Source organism: Ictalurus furcatus, chromosome 3 (assembly GCF_023375685.1).
Source record: "Ictalurus furcatus strain D&B chromosome 3, Billie_1.0, whole genome shotgun sequence".
NCBI lineage: Eukaryota > Metazoa > Chordata > Actinopteri > Siluriformes > Ictaluridae > Ictalurus > Ictalurus furcatus.
In genome coordinates, this window is record NC_071257.1 from 3,075,766 (window position 1) to 3,091,169 (window position 15,404).

General features: G+C 39.6%; 2 protein-coding genes across 3 annotated transcripts in view; one reads left to right on the plus strand and one right to left on the minus strand.

The window, feature by feature from the left end:
* The window catches only part of syf2 (SYF2 pre-mRNA-splicing factor), a 106,108-nt gene extending 104,627 nt beyond the window's left edge, over positions 1-1,481 (minus strand). The window contains exon 1 of the mRNA XM_053620394.1: positions 1,357-1,481. Within this exon, the coding sequence (XP_053476369.1) occupies positions 1,357-1,362 (6 nt within the window). The 5' untranslated portion in view covers positions 1,363-1,481. The remainder of the gene's footprint in view (positions 1-1,356) is intronic.
* runx3 (RUNX family transcription factor 3) overlaps positions 1-15,404 on the plus strand; it is a 54,460-nt gene that overhangs the window by 22,350 nt on the left and 16,706 nt on the right. For both annotated transcript variants that reach the window (XM_053620392.1, XM_053620391.1), the window contains exons 3-5: positions 1-264; positions 1,316-1,472; positions 4,082-4,186. The exon at positions 1-264 is cut by the window's left edge and continues 5 nt beyond it. In XM_053620392.1, the coding sequence (XP_053476367.1) occupies positions 1-264; positions 1,316-1,472; positions 4,082-4,186 (526 nt within the window). The remainder of the gene's footprint in view (positions 265-1,315; positions 1,473-4,081; positions 4,187-15,404) is intronic.

Here is a 15,404-nt window from a genome sequence, read left to right on the forward strand (position 1 = left end):
ACCACCACCAGAAGGTTCACGCCGCCCTCCACGTCTTTCCCGTGCGGGAAGCTCGGCGTCGGCAGTGACGGCGGCGCGGGCGGCGCGAGCAGCATGAGCGCGGCTGGTCCTCTGAGGTCGCGGCATGCGGCGGACACGCGCTCCGTGGTGGACGTGCTGGCGGACCACGCCGGAGAGCTCGTGCGCACCGACAGTCCCAACTTTCTGTGCTCGGTTCTGCCTTCACACTGGCGCTGCAACAAAACTCTTCCCGTGGCCTTCAAGGTAATCTTTCTCTCTCTCTCATTTCATTACTATTATTATTATTGTTTTGTAGATGTACACATTCATATTTGACAATACGGATATGACTTGTTTTTTGGCTTCACACAAATGTACAAAAAAATTTTGCAGCACTTTTCATCTTTTTAAAACTGTAAGAAAACCACAAGTCGGGGAATTCTTCCTTACTGCTGACCAAAAACAAGAAAGAGTTGCTGACTTGTGCATCTTTTTAATAGCCTATATTAGCCTATTATTATTATTATTATTATTATTATTATTATTATTATTATTATTATTATTTAAATATCCTTTCACTCATCTCTGTTAAACATAATCTCACTCACTGTATTTTAAGCTTATTTATTTCTCTATTATGTATACACCATTTTGAATGTTTCGTTTTCGGCCACCGAAATAAACCTCACCTGTATTGTTTATATGAATAGTATACGCGCATGTGAATACATTTTCACGCTCTAGATCAGACACACATGTTCGAGTGTTGAGATTCTAGCCGCATATCTCTTCACGATTACACATCAAGCAAGGTCACAATACCGCGTTATAAATTTGGATTGAATAATTTCGGGCTTTACACGTCGATTTGTCAGTGCACATCCCACTACTACTAGTGTATAGTGCATGCCAAGTCAGTCACACCCAACATAAACAGGCTAAACATCCCTTAACTGAAGCTTAATGATCGTTTTCAGTCTTGTAAAAACGATAAAAAAGCTTAAAAGCTCGTTGGATAAACACTTTTATGGATTGACCCCTAATTAAAAAATAATTGGGAATTGGAATATGGTTTAGACGTGATTATTGATTATGATGATTATACTGTATAATAGCCTAAATAAACAGGTATATTGTTTATGTAGATAGATGATTGTTGATGATAAGTATATAATAGAAATACTGTGCGTTATTAGTTAGTATACTATTGTAAGGGTGTTACAGAGCAATGGGTGCCAGCTGATGTGGTTTTGACCAAAGTTGTGTGTGTGTGTGTGTGTGTGTGTGTGTGTCCCCTATCTGGTCCCCTGTGCAGGTGGTGGCTCTCGGTGATGTCCCCGACGGCACCCTGGTTACCGTCATGGCCGGAAACGACGAGAATTATTCGGCTGAGTTGAGGAACGCGTCCGCCGTCATGAAGAACCAAGTGGCCCGTTTCAACGACCTGAGATTTGTCGGAAGAAGCGGCAGAGGTGCTTAAGCACATCATTTTAAAACACACACACACACACACACACACACACACACACACACACTATAATAAAAGCTTAATAGAAACAATATGCTGGGAAAAATAAATAAATAAATAAATAAATAAATATTAGCTCATTCACATCATCTTACTCACGTTATCAAAAAAAAAAAACAACAACAAAAAAAAAAAACAGGGAAAGTGACTGAAACCCAAATCCAAACGCCTCCCTGTTGGATATATGGTGCACTACATAGGGTGCCTAAATTTATTATTTAAGGCAACCTTTATAAGGGTGCGTTTGGGATTTGTTTGTTGTTGCTTTTTTTTTTTCATATGATATGCAAGAATAAACACAATTATTTGAGCTCGGAAGTATTTTTAAAGCCTAAATGTTTGTGTGTGGGATTTTAAAAAAAAAGAGAGAGAAAAAAAACCCACAGGTTAGCTTGTTTACACACCTTTAAAAAAAAAAAACCCTACATCCTACATAGCTGAGATTCTTTCACAGCCCCTTTTCCCTCGTTTCCTCTCTCTCCTAGCTCCTGGCTCCCTTTTTTTCCCGGTAAACTCCAGACTTTTAAACAGTTACAGACGGATGAAGGGAATGAGGAATTAACAAAAAATAAATAAATAAAATAAAATAAATAAAAAGAGTACCTTTCATTTCTGCAGTCAATTACTCCACCCTCCTGCTCAAGCCTTCCTCTCATTCACAACTGGAGTCTCTGGCCTAGTTAGCCTGTTAGCTTCTATATCAAAATAAACTCGTATAACAAAAACAAGCAGAGTGAACACCGCTTTCACAACCACCATATATAGCGTGTACCATATAATATTTTGACACACTATTTAACACGGAGGTGTGTGGTTTTAGAGTCTATAACAGCTGTTTCTCAACATAAACCAAAACGCCGGCTTCAGCACTTTTTTTCTTTTCTTTTCTTTCCTTTTTTTTTTTTTTTTGAAAACGACCGTTACATCGCGCGAGCTCATTCTTGCTTTGGCTTCGCACGCGCGATTCACAGCCTCGCGCGCAAATAAAAACAAAAACAGGCTCGTGCTAATAATCCAGAACAATCTGTGTGATTGCTACACAAGCAAAAAAAAAAACAAACCACAAAAAAACAACAACAACAAAAACAAACAAACAAAAGACACGGTTTTTAATTGAATTAATGACGCCATTACGAAAATATAGTGTATAATACAGTACATAAAGTCCATATAGCTATCTCACTATGTCCTACTAAAAATAAAATTTAGCTACTTAAAGATTACCCTATTCATGTGCTAAGGAAATGCTTTAGCTAATATAGTACTGTGTATCTCTACTTGCTAATTACTATATTCCCATAAGCCCTTTTCAAAATAATATATTGTACTATACAGTACATAAAGTCCATATATATATATATATATATATATATATATATATATATATATATATATATATATATATATATATATATATATCACTAAAGCCTACTAAAAATAAAATTGACATAAAGATTAACCTATCTATGTGCTAGCGAAATGCTTTAGCTTTAGGATAAACTGGATCAAAAAGTGTATTTTGTAACTACATGTTTTGAGTTTACTCTAAAAAAAAAAAAACAAAAAAAAAAACAATATAATACTGTATATCTATTCGCTAATTACTATATTTCCATACTTTCTTATGAAAATATAGTGTGTTATACAGTATATTAAGTTCATATATGTTTCTATAGCCTACTAAAAGTAAACATTACTTTTAGATTATTCCTTTATACACTATCCATGTATAGTGAAATAGTTGCTTTAGGTTGAACTGGATCAAATAGTGTATTTTGTAACTACATCTTCTGAGTTGACGCTAAAACACGCGAATGCTGTAACTATATTTTGTAATTATTTTAGTTTCATAAGCCCTTACGAAAATATAATCAACTAAACAGTATATTAAGTTCATATATCTTGCTATAACCTGCTAAAAGTAAACATCACTTTTAGATTACTCATTTATATACTATGCATGTAACTTTAAAAAAATCCTTTATACATTACTCGAAAGATACTGTAATACCATAGCGACAGATTTGATTTCAACATATTTCTGAAGAATGCTTCATCAAGTTGGAGAAAAAGTGATTAATTGCACTACTGCCAAAATACTGAAGAATTCCTAAGACCTGTAAATTAACCTAATAAATAGTCAAAGTGAATGTAATATAAACTGACCACAGTATATAGCATCAATCTCAGAATCGTATTATTAAATTAACTGCTGAATTCCAAATTGTAGTATTTTGTTTTATTCAGCACTGCAGATTTTCCTGTGAATACAATGCAGAATACTAGTGCATTTTGAGCATCGTATTTGCTCACAGGCACTGGATAAAATTGCCACAGTCTTTTCCACACATCATTTAGAGGATTGATTTCTGAGCATCTTGAAAAGCATCTGGTTGACCAAAAGTGTCCCACCACAGTGACGCAAATGACAATGAATTAGACCCAAGCCACATGACCTCTGAGGACGATGGCTAGGAAATAAAGTACCCTTGCCCACTTCCTCTTATAGCCCACAGCAGATGCACTGTAAATAATTTCCTTTATGTATTTCAGGAAAAAGTTTTACTCTGACAATCACCGTGTTCACTGGACCACCCCAAGTGGCCACATACCACCGCGCCATCAAAGTCACAGTGGACGGCCCACGAGAGCCTAGACGTGAGTACCCAAAACGCCTCTTCTTTTTTTTATTATATTTCTTTCTTTCCGACCGTCGCTTTAATACCCGTGACTAAGCCAGAACAATGTCTTACTATTTTTGAACTAAACACAGCTCTCTCAAGTCATTTGCTGTCTTGCGGCTATTTTACAAATAGACCAAGTGATAGAATCTAAATTAGAGTTGAATTGCTGTGTGAGCCTGGTGGTGTGTGCAAAGCTAGGGTGTCATCTGTTCAATAGTACTGTGATATGTGCTAAATACAAACCAGTAGTCACTGAGTCTGTGGCCTGAGCTAAAATAGATTTAGCCCATATAACACCCAATGCAGGAGTTATATTAGTCTATATGAGTCATGCTGCAGTTCTGAAGTTTAAGTCGTGTTTACAGATGATGTAGCATCAACCGGCTCTGCTGCACCAAGATCTTGGCATTAGTTATGCCCTTTGTTTTCATCACGACAATATAGAAGCATTGATCAAACAGGGCAATTTAGAAGCATTGATCAAAGGTGGATCACTTTTTATCAGGTGCCAAAGTGCAAATTCAAACAATCTTTCTGCTCTAGGCACTGGCAAGGGACAAATAAAATGGCAAACAGGAGGTCGGGCGTTCTTGGACGCTATCGTTACATGTATCATGTTGGAGTAAAGTAAGGGGCCAGTGTATGATATTTTCAATGGGCCTATACTCGCTCCTGGTGGAATGCCAGATTCAAGTTAAGATGTATGTCTAATGAGAGTTGAAAGTGTTTTAAAGAATTTTGTTCGACAGTAAAGCAGGTGGTGTTCGCAATCTGAGAAACCAGTCATTTCAGTAGTCATTGGACAGGTTATATTAAGATAATGATGTCAAAGGCGGAGGAGTCAAGGTGAGAGCGTAGGTGTTATTCTCGATACGCCCACGGCTAAAACAGCTGCATGAGTCACTGACAGATGATAACGCACTGTTCCCAAAGTCTCCTTTTGTCCTGTTTGAAGACAACAAAAGCCCCAGCTGAAAAATCAGGTGGAAAACGTGTTGAGAGTTGCCAACTTGACGTGTTTATAGACGACCCAGGCAGCCCTTTGTGGTTTAGAAGGTTGCCAGCTTCAGTTGTGGACTCTTATTAAGCCTAGGTCTTTTGCTCATTAGCCAGACCGCTAAGAGAAACAGGGCGGCCTCGAGCCGCAAAATTGTCAAGGTCTCTTTCTCCCTCCTCCACTGGGGTCGAACCTTTGACCGCACGAGAGCCTGCTGACTTAACACTCTTCAGCGGTTCAGCGGGATGGAGCCGGGTTTAATAGGGCTAATGCAGGGCTCGACCACAGACCTATTACCATGGGAGGAAAGAGCGAGAGACAGACATGGAGAGTGAGACAGCAAGACGCAGAGATGTAGAGACCACGGTTGTTTGTGTTCGCGTCTGTACGAATTTAAAGAGGAGCGGCGTGCATGCAAGAAAGCGAACTCGTGGTGTTGAGCGTGCATGCAACACATGCACATGCTGCTAAATTTGTCTGTGCGTATGAGAATTTTATCACATAGTGAACGGTTTCATGTGTTGGTTTGCCTGGGAAAGAAAAAAAAATTACATCATGAAAGTAAGACATTCTCAGTATTAATATTTAGGAAGTGTTAGTAAACAGTCTTAACTTCTTAAAATGTATATAATATTCTCAGAATGAGATGGAATTAAAAGAAAAATACTTGTTAGTGTGAGTAACAATGGAGACGATGATTGGATGTCATGGGATTAATAATACTTTCTGTCAGATGTTTTTTTATCATCTCATTTGTGAGCACATATAACAATAATGTTGTTTTTTTGTTTTTTTTTACCTAAATAGCTAAGAACCAAAGTTACTGAAGTTGAGGTTAGTTTTAGGTTTAGGCTTCACTTTTAGAAAGTAAAACCTTGTGTGTGTAGATGTGCTTCCTTTCTCTGTGATTCATGCGAGCATGCTAGTATATTATAATATATCTGTGAGTATGTGTGTGTGTGGGTTGGGGGGGGGGGTTATTATTGTCTGTATTTCTCAGTGTGCAGCATTTTGCTTCTTGAAACTTGATGTCACTTAAAGACACACACGAACACAACACACACTTCTTCACGCCTGGCCACCGACACACACACACACACACCTTATGTAGCAGCAGGTCTTCTATATACACTACTTCACACTCTCTTGAACTTTTCACTCTATATTAAAAAAAGTGTTGTTGCTTGCTATCATCAAAACAACAAGGTGCAACTAGCTGCTGACAGCTACACTGAAAATGAGTCTGCAGCCAGTCAGTGTGTGTGTGTGTGTGTGTGTGTGTGTGTGTGTGTGTGTGTGTGGCATCTCCGCTCATCACCAGCAAACTAATATAGTGCGTGTTTGTGGAAAAAAAGTGTAGATGACCGAGATATCAGTGATGATGGTGACACTGATAAGATTATGATAATGGTTTTCCCTTATTTCTAATTTTTCTATTTCCATTTTTACACATTTGCATGTGTGTGTGTGTGTGTGTGTGTGTGTGTGTCCTTAGAATTTAGTATGATGATGGCTCATCATGGTATTTTTCAAATAAGGCCACACCCAATTTCTTCTTAAGCACAGGGTTGTATAAGGCCATGCATGTGTATGTGTGCATGTGTATGTGTGCATGTGTGTGTGTGTGTGTGTGTGTGTGTGTGTGTGCGCGCATACGGTTCTTTGATCGAGCTGCCAGGAGAATGGTGCTGTAAGGTTGAGCAGAGAAACCTGACAGACAGGACCAGGGTTTCCCTGAAGCTAAGTGCAGGACCACACACACACACACACAGAGAGACACACACTCCCGCAAGCCGAACCACAATAAGAACGCAGTCACACGCACACATCCAACACACACCCAGAGAGTAGGAGCCAGAAAGTTTGGAACTAGAACTCAGAGTCACTTGAACTTGCACTGAAAGTGCACAGAGACGCACAGCGAGAGCTGGCATCTTTGCAAAATGAGGTGTTAAACCCAAAAGGAGAAGCATCTACAAGAAAAGCATGAAAATGATGAAAGTGTGGAGACCCTCCCTATTAAAAGCATATATACTTAACCGCACCCATTACCACATACATACATACATCATAGCTATAGCACTACTATAAATACATTACTGTCAAAAGCTTAGACACACTCATCCTTTATTTTATTTTTTCCCACACATTTTAGAATAATAATAAAGTCATCAAAACTCTACAGTAACACAAATGGAACTATGGGAATTATGTTGTGATAAAAAAAAAATCCTAAATAAATCAAAATAATTAAGTATTTTAGCATCTCAAAATAGACACCGTTTTCGCCTAGAATTTCCAGAAATGTATTCTTGGCGTTTTCTCACCCGATTTCTTGAGGAATTTCCCTGAGATGCTTTTTAAACAGTATTAAAGGAGTTCACACCGACGCTGGACACTTTTCGGCCGCTTTTCAGAATATTTCGCTCCGAGTCGTCTTTTCAGAAAACGATTTTTTTGCAAATAAAATGTTAGTTTTCTAATGAAAATTAATATGTTGGCAGGATTATATTTTTGTCTACGACACCGACTTCAAACATTTAATCGTACACCTTCAGATCAAAAGCTTTTTAAGATCATGAGAAACATTTCAGTCGAGCGTCCACAAACTTTTGACCAGTACTGTATATATATATGCGTATATGTATTCATGTAGAGTCAGCATGGACGCCGGCCTGTAACTCAGTCTGTTCGATGGAGTGCACGCTGCAGATTTTGAAGAAAAATCAAGACTTAAGTGAAGCTTGATGGATTTGTCCGATTTGCATTTTGCCACCGAGACCTGTGTAAGATTTGCAAATGCATCAACAAAGCCTGTGATATGGCGATGTCTTCTTTGCCTGTACGTATGTGTGCGAGTGTGCGCGCATGTGTGTGAAGCACCTGCCAGGTGTGTACATAAACTAGGCCACGCCCATCACTCCAATGGCCTTCTCCTGAACGAGACAATAGCGTCATGTGGACTTTGATGTCGCCAAACAGAGCGAGGGCCCTTCAAAGGCCGCGTCAATGCCGAAGATAAAAAAGGAAAAGCTGCTCACTATGTGTGCGTGTGTGTGTGTGTGTTATAGGCTCGTAAGTCTTTGATGGTGTCGCTAAAGTTACCAGAGACTTTCAGGGAACATGTTGTGGTATTTTCAGGTTTGTTATCAGGTTCGTTGTCAGAATTTACAAACTTTCAAACAAAAGCAATTTAGTAAATAGTTCAACACAACGAATGCTTCAAGTGGTTTCCCCACATTCAACTGAAAATGCAACTTATAATGATTTCTCCAGTTTCAAAATGATTCGACGCCTTCATGGCGAGCATCTTTAGTACTTAGTAGAGCGTCCTTTTGCTGTTATGACCTGCTGCAAACGAGATGCAGAGCTTCTGGCAGCGTTCCTGAGGAATCTTCTCCCTTTCCTCATGAGCAATGGCGTCCAGTTCAGTAATATTCTTGGGTTTGCGTGCTGCAACCGCCTTCTTCAAATCCCACCAGAGATTTTCTACGGCGTTCAAGTCAGGTGACTCTGACGGCCCTGTAAAATCTTCCAGGACCTCTTCTGCAACCAAGCCTTGGTGGAATTTGAGGTTTGCTTGGGATCATTGTCCTGTTCGAAGGTCCAATGACGCCCAAGCTTCAGCTTCGTCACAGACGGTATGACGTTTTCTCCTAGGATTTCCTGATACTTCAATGAATCCATCTCGCCTCCCACACGCTGCAGGTTTCCAGTGCGAGACGATGCAAAGCAGCCCCAGAGCATCACTGAGCCTCCACCATGCTTGACTGTGGACAGTGTTATTTCTTCATTCTTCTCCCTCCAGACATACCTCTGATCCATCATGCCGAAAAGTTTCATCGCTCAACAGAACAGAATCCCAAAACTTCTGTGGCCTATATATATATATAAATATATATATATATATATATATATATATATATATGATTTTGAGCGACTTTTCTTGTGCTTTTGGGTCAGTAGTGGTGAACGTCTTGGAGTTCTGGCATGGAAATCTTCCGCATTTAGTACGCGCCTTACTGTGCTCACCGAAACCTCAGCGCCTGTTGCCACCAAGTCTTGCTGCGGGTCTTTTGCAGTCCCTCGAGGGTTTTTCACAACCTGCCTTCTCAGAAATCTGCTTGCAGCCACTGATAGCTTCCTTTTTTTGTCCCGTTCAGATATCTCATGCATTTTATATATATATATATATATATATATATATATATATATTAGACATTATGTGTATGAAACAATGGCCACACACACACACACACACACACACACACACACACACACTTACTTTCTGTCTGTTTATTTGCTTGGTTTCAGGTTGCAAAAGATTCCCTCTTCTGTTTTTGACCTAAACACATCTATTAGATTGGTATACCTCAATCCCTGTATTATATACACACACACCCACACACACACACCCACACACACACATACACACGCGCGCACACACATGCACAAACAGATAGACAGGCACTGTGTTTATAAAAGGGGGGGATCCCCGCTGGTGTATAATACCCTGTAATCCCCGAGTGAAAGCTGGGAATATTAGCCTAAATACGTCTTTTCGAGAAGAAAGAAACAGAAACACACCACACAATTATTTATCTTCCGCCTTGTCAGCCTTTCATTAGCTTCATTTGCCTTTCATTTCAGAACATTTTTTTTAATAAATGAAGTGAGAGAGGGACTGAAGCTCTGACTTGTGCACACACACACACACACTTGCTAGAAAAGCCCGCTCTTCCCTCGTAAACCTGCAAACGTTGTTGCCATGTGATGTCACTGTGATTAAAGCCGTGTAATAATGACAAAATTACCCTCTTTGTTACAAAGGCTTTCCAAAGCACAAAAAAGAAACATCACAGGAGTAGGTGAAGAAAACCACCAGCAACACACCTCCCGTCTTTCTCTCTTTTCTCTCTTCCCTCGCTCCCTAATCCACCGTTTCCTGTTTCTTTGCTTGGGGAATGAGAAGACAGGCCAAGTTTGTGTACAACTACACAACGTTTAAGCCTTAAAAAGGTGCCATTAGGATCTATTCATGCTGATTCATACTTCACAAAAGCAATGAACCATAATCCTTCTGAATTTACCATCATACAATCAAAACAAACCATCTTGGAGGGGTTTCTCAAGCTAGAAACAGGAAGCGAGAGAAAGAGAGAGAGAGAGAGAGAGAGAGAGAGAGAGAGAGAGTGTTACGGGAACGGCCCAGAAATAATTCCACTGTTTATTTTCCAGAAATTTTTTAAAGGAAAAATTCTGCAAATAATTGATACGCCAAAACCTGTGCCCGGACTTCCAGTAAAGGCGCTGTGACGGTGCTCCAAAAAGGCAAATCCACAGGCAAATACTCTCCCTCTCTCTCTCTCTCTCTCTCTCTCTCTCTCATATACACACACAAAGGAGTCCATAGCTGCTGTATTCATATCTTTAAATCCTGATATAGCATATAGTCTGCCTTTTCTTCAGTTCCTCACTCACACCTTTAGTTCCTACCTGCAATTAATTCTTATTTATTAACCGTGGTTTTTACCGAATTTATCCCGTCATATACTGACCCGTCAGTAAATCTGTATATAGAGACATTATGAAGAAAAATAACGTTTGATAGCACATAGCAGGGATTCTGGGTGCCTCTTGTGAGTGTATGTATGTAGCTAGTTAGCTGTAGACTATGCATTCTGGCTGCTACCGTTGTTCACCGGAACTACAAGAAAAATACGCCGGACGCCCACAAGCAACAACTGTAGCGGTTGTTAGACGCACATAGGAGACTTTGTGTCTACAGAGCACCTCTGCTCTGTTCTACTGGCCTACTTTGAGCTACTGCTGGGCCAGAGTTCAGGCAAGCAGCCAAAAGCAGATAAAAAAAAAAATACAACCCCCCCCCACACACACCTTTATATACTCCAGCTCCTGTTTATCACCCCTCCAGACTCACTCATTCACTCGCTTATTTACACCAATGCTGCGTCTGTCCGTATTGTAAAGCACAGCCAGGCACTCTGGGAAAATCCTTTCTGTTACATGCTCGGACTCGTCGCTAGGAGCACAAACGGACCGAAAGCCTGAAAAGAGAGATTAATACGTGCGACTTTTTTTGTTTTATTTTGTTTTGTTTTTTTGAGTTTTACACATGAGAATTGTGTAAAAATAGTGTACAGACTGTGCCTTAGAGCGACGACAGCTTAATAAAGGGATAATCCCTCTCTTCATTTTACCACATCTATGGATGCTGGGTGTACTTTAACTGCATGCACACACAATTATGCGCACCCACACAAGCCACATGCTAAGTGGAGGATTTCTGGGTTAGAATTAGAAGTAGATTTCATTTTCATAGATTAAAGGAACCGTGAAATTTACAGCTTTCTTTGTACCTCAGATATAGTCAATTAGCCAAGGCACACTCTGTGTCTGAACTTTGCTTCATTAGGTTTACACTGAAGATACAGGGCTAAAGTTGCTAAGAGGTAATAGCTATTTGTTTGCTCAAAAGACATAAAACTAGCATAAAAAGGCATTAACAATATGTAACTGGAAATACAGTGAACTTTTCCACGTTCTGTAGTGAACTTAAACGGACTTTATTTGGATTATACTGTATGTCATGACTCTACACACACACAAAAAAAACAAGTTTGCATAAGGATTTACAAATACACAGCAGTGAAGAATGATGGTGGTAGCATCGTGTTAAGAGTTACCACTAGCTTCTTGGTTGCTTCTTAAACTAATCCCCTCTTTACCCGGTCAGTGACTTTTGATAGACAGCATCCTTTAGGCAGCGTCATGGTTGAGCCATGCAATAATAATAATAATAATAATAATAATAATCATAATAGATTGAAACTTTTCCAGAACTTAGTCCCAGACTTGTTTTGATAGCTCGTTGGTGTTCATGATGCTGTTTGTTTAGGTATGTTCTCTAGCAAACTCTAGTGTCTTCCAAGAGCAGTTGTATTTATACCGTCACTTTAATTACACACAGGTGAACCCCACTGAACCGATAATGCAACTTCTGACAGAAACCGGTTGCTCAAGAATTAATATGCAGTGCTTTCACAGCAGCGGATGAAGACGTTCGTAGTCACAAATGTTTTTATTTGTTTTTGTTTGTTAATAATAATGCAAACTATATCGATCTGTCTCCCATTTGAATATTATGAGCGATTTTTTTTTTTTTTTTGTAGATTCATGACATAATTCCAACTTAGTATACTACAAAATGTGGAAATGATCAAGGGGGGTGAATACTTATGCAATACGTTGTGTGTTATATTAGAAAATTAGCTCCACCTTCAAACTCTGGGCCATGTCTACTACATTAAACCTTTAAACTGACACACTATTCTAAAATATCTATTTGTACACGTGAGTATCAGAAACCACACTTGAGGTAAGTGTGTGATGATTTAGGCATGCAGTTTGCACAGTGCTACACTCAAGTGTTAGCAGGTTTAGACATGTCGATCTAGTGCAGAACTCTCGAAGGCCAAACGTCATTGGGGGAAATGTGTGTAAAATCCCATTTCAGCTGAGTATTTCTTAGTACTCTTGCCTAAATATTGAAAATTTGATCCGACTGTTGAGGGCCCACCAATGATGATCTTCACCGTGCCATGTGATTGAAGGAAACGAAGTGCGAACAGGACAACCTGGTCATGTGACATGCCATTTTTCAAACCAAAGATAATGATAATGAGTCTTTATTGGTCACATATACATTAGAGCACAGTGAAATTCTTTTCCTCGCATACCCCAGACTGTCAGGAAGTTGGGGTCAGAGCACAGGGTCAGCCATGATACAGTGCCCCCTGGAGCAGAGAGGGTTAAGGGCCTTGCTCAAGGGCCCAACAGTGGCAGCTTGGCAGTGCTGGGGCTTGAACCCCCGACCTTCCGATCAGTAACCCAGAGCCTTAACCGCTAAGCCTACCACTGCCCCATAACGCCCCTTTAAAGATAAAGCCCCTTCTTTTCCAGGTACATAGGAAAATAGTAGTTTTGTATTAATAGAGATAAATGAATTGTTGCCATATGGCAACGCCACGCAGTAAAGGGTTAAACATTGATTTCCCCTCCTTTAATATCATGTTGAAAACCCTAACTCTATATATATAAACAACCAGATGAGAAAGGTTATATATGTTAGTTCGGGAGTCTGTAGACCACTACACTTCTACAAAGAACAAAACACAGGCAAGAATAAAACAGTGACGTTGAATATAGAGAAGAACGAAAGGGATGTGCCTTGCACATGTACTGTAGAGCCTGTTTTACTCCAGTCTGAATATAGTTCAAATCATTTAGTTTGCATAAGACGGGATTTTTTTCACGCTTTTTACTGACAGGAAAGGGCATGCAGGTGCAGTAATACGGAAGCATCTTCACCCCTCATTTCCTTTCACATACCCTCTTTCTTCAAGATCTTAAATAGGAGCATCACACACACGGCCCCAAAAAGAAATGACATTTCTTTGGGTTTCAAATGTTTGGTTTTTAACCCAAACACTCAAACCGTGTGAGCTGAGCGAGGAAACGCGGACACGCCGGCTCGAACAAACACCTCTTAGTCAAATTCCTTCCAAACAACCCCTTATTTCTCACTTATTCAAAACCAGCTCAGCTCCAGATCGATTCTAGTCTGTTATCACGCACCTATTGGCCCCGTTTATTGACATTGATGCAAATATTTACTGTGCGCCCGGGCTGGATCCGAGCCCAAGCCTTCGAGTGTGAGGGATCGAATGTCAGCCCTGCCTTCTCGCTATACAGTACACAAACACATCCAAAAAAACAGTCTTCCTGTGGTCTCTAGCGAGGACCATATGTTTCTTTCAACGGTAGCAAGGAACAGAAAGTGTGTGAAAGAGCGAGAAAGAGAGAGAATGAGAGACAGAGAGAGAGAAGGAAGGAAGGAAATGCGACATATCAGTTGGCTAATCAGTTTTTGTCAGTTCACACGCAGCTGAGCGTGAGCTTTATTCCGAGGTATAACACACTTCACATGCAACGCGGGCTATTTATGTTGAGTTTTTACATGATAGCCATTTGGCAAGGGCTCATAACTATCTGACAGGTGAAAGCCTTAAAAAGTGCTTCACCTAATTATATATAAAGTGTGTCTCTGTGTGTGTGTGTGTGTAGAGTGTATTGAGTGCTTATTTTGAATTGAACCCGTTCCCTCGTGAACCCCGTCCATTTGCCCTGTCTGTTCTGTGGTTATGATATCATGATGAGAAAAAAATGCCACATTCTTGTCTAAGTGCCCCCGTACACATGAAATATTCATACAGCCCAAAGCGGGAGGACAGGAGAGGAGGGGGGGTTGGGGTACGGTTGTTAGGGTGCGAGCAGGGTCTAACCCCCACACTTTCACACACGGGCTTCCCAGGAACATTTAAACAGGAGGCTTTAACACCAGGATACACACACACACACATACACACACACATTTTATAAACATTTATTTGGATACTAAATGTTTATCTCTCTCTCTCTCTCTCTCTCTCTCTCTCTCTCTCTCTCTTCTTTCTCTCATGATCACAAAACTATGTTCTCATGAGTTTTTAAAACAGTGTGCTTTCAATGATATTTTTAAAGGCATGAAACTTATAAAATATTTCCCAACTAAAGGTCGTTCATAATGTGAAAAAAAAGAGAAAAGAATTATTCACAGACCTGTTATGATTACATCACGGATTTATCTTCTGAATACACATTAGGCAAATACAGTATGTGCCTTCATATTTATTTTTATTAATGGAACGTTGAGCTTTTTTATTCCTGAATTTTTCACCCACAAAACCCAAAAACCGGTTACACAATTTAAATAAATAAATAAATCAATCAATCAATCAGTCAATCAATCACTGCTGAGTTTTTAGAGAAAATGCATTAAAATTCAAATAAGCACACACTTAGGCTTAGGATCACAATAGCAAATGTTACCGAGGTTGTTAATGAAAGCCATAACCATCAAGCCAGTAAAAAAGATTGTATAATATTTTATACCCCAGTTCACATGTCATTTTCTAGCCTATAAGAGCAGCTCTGATAGTAGAAACTTGTTTCACTGAACACCTTTTCATATGTAACGATAAACTGATAAATGAAAATGGCAACATGTTGTTCTTTAATAAATATAAATATTGAATCGCAGGTAAATTGCTGTGGTATAAGCGGGGGAAAAAAA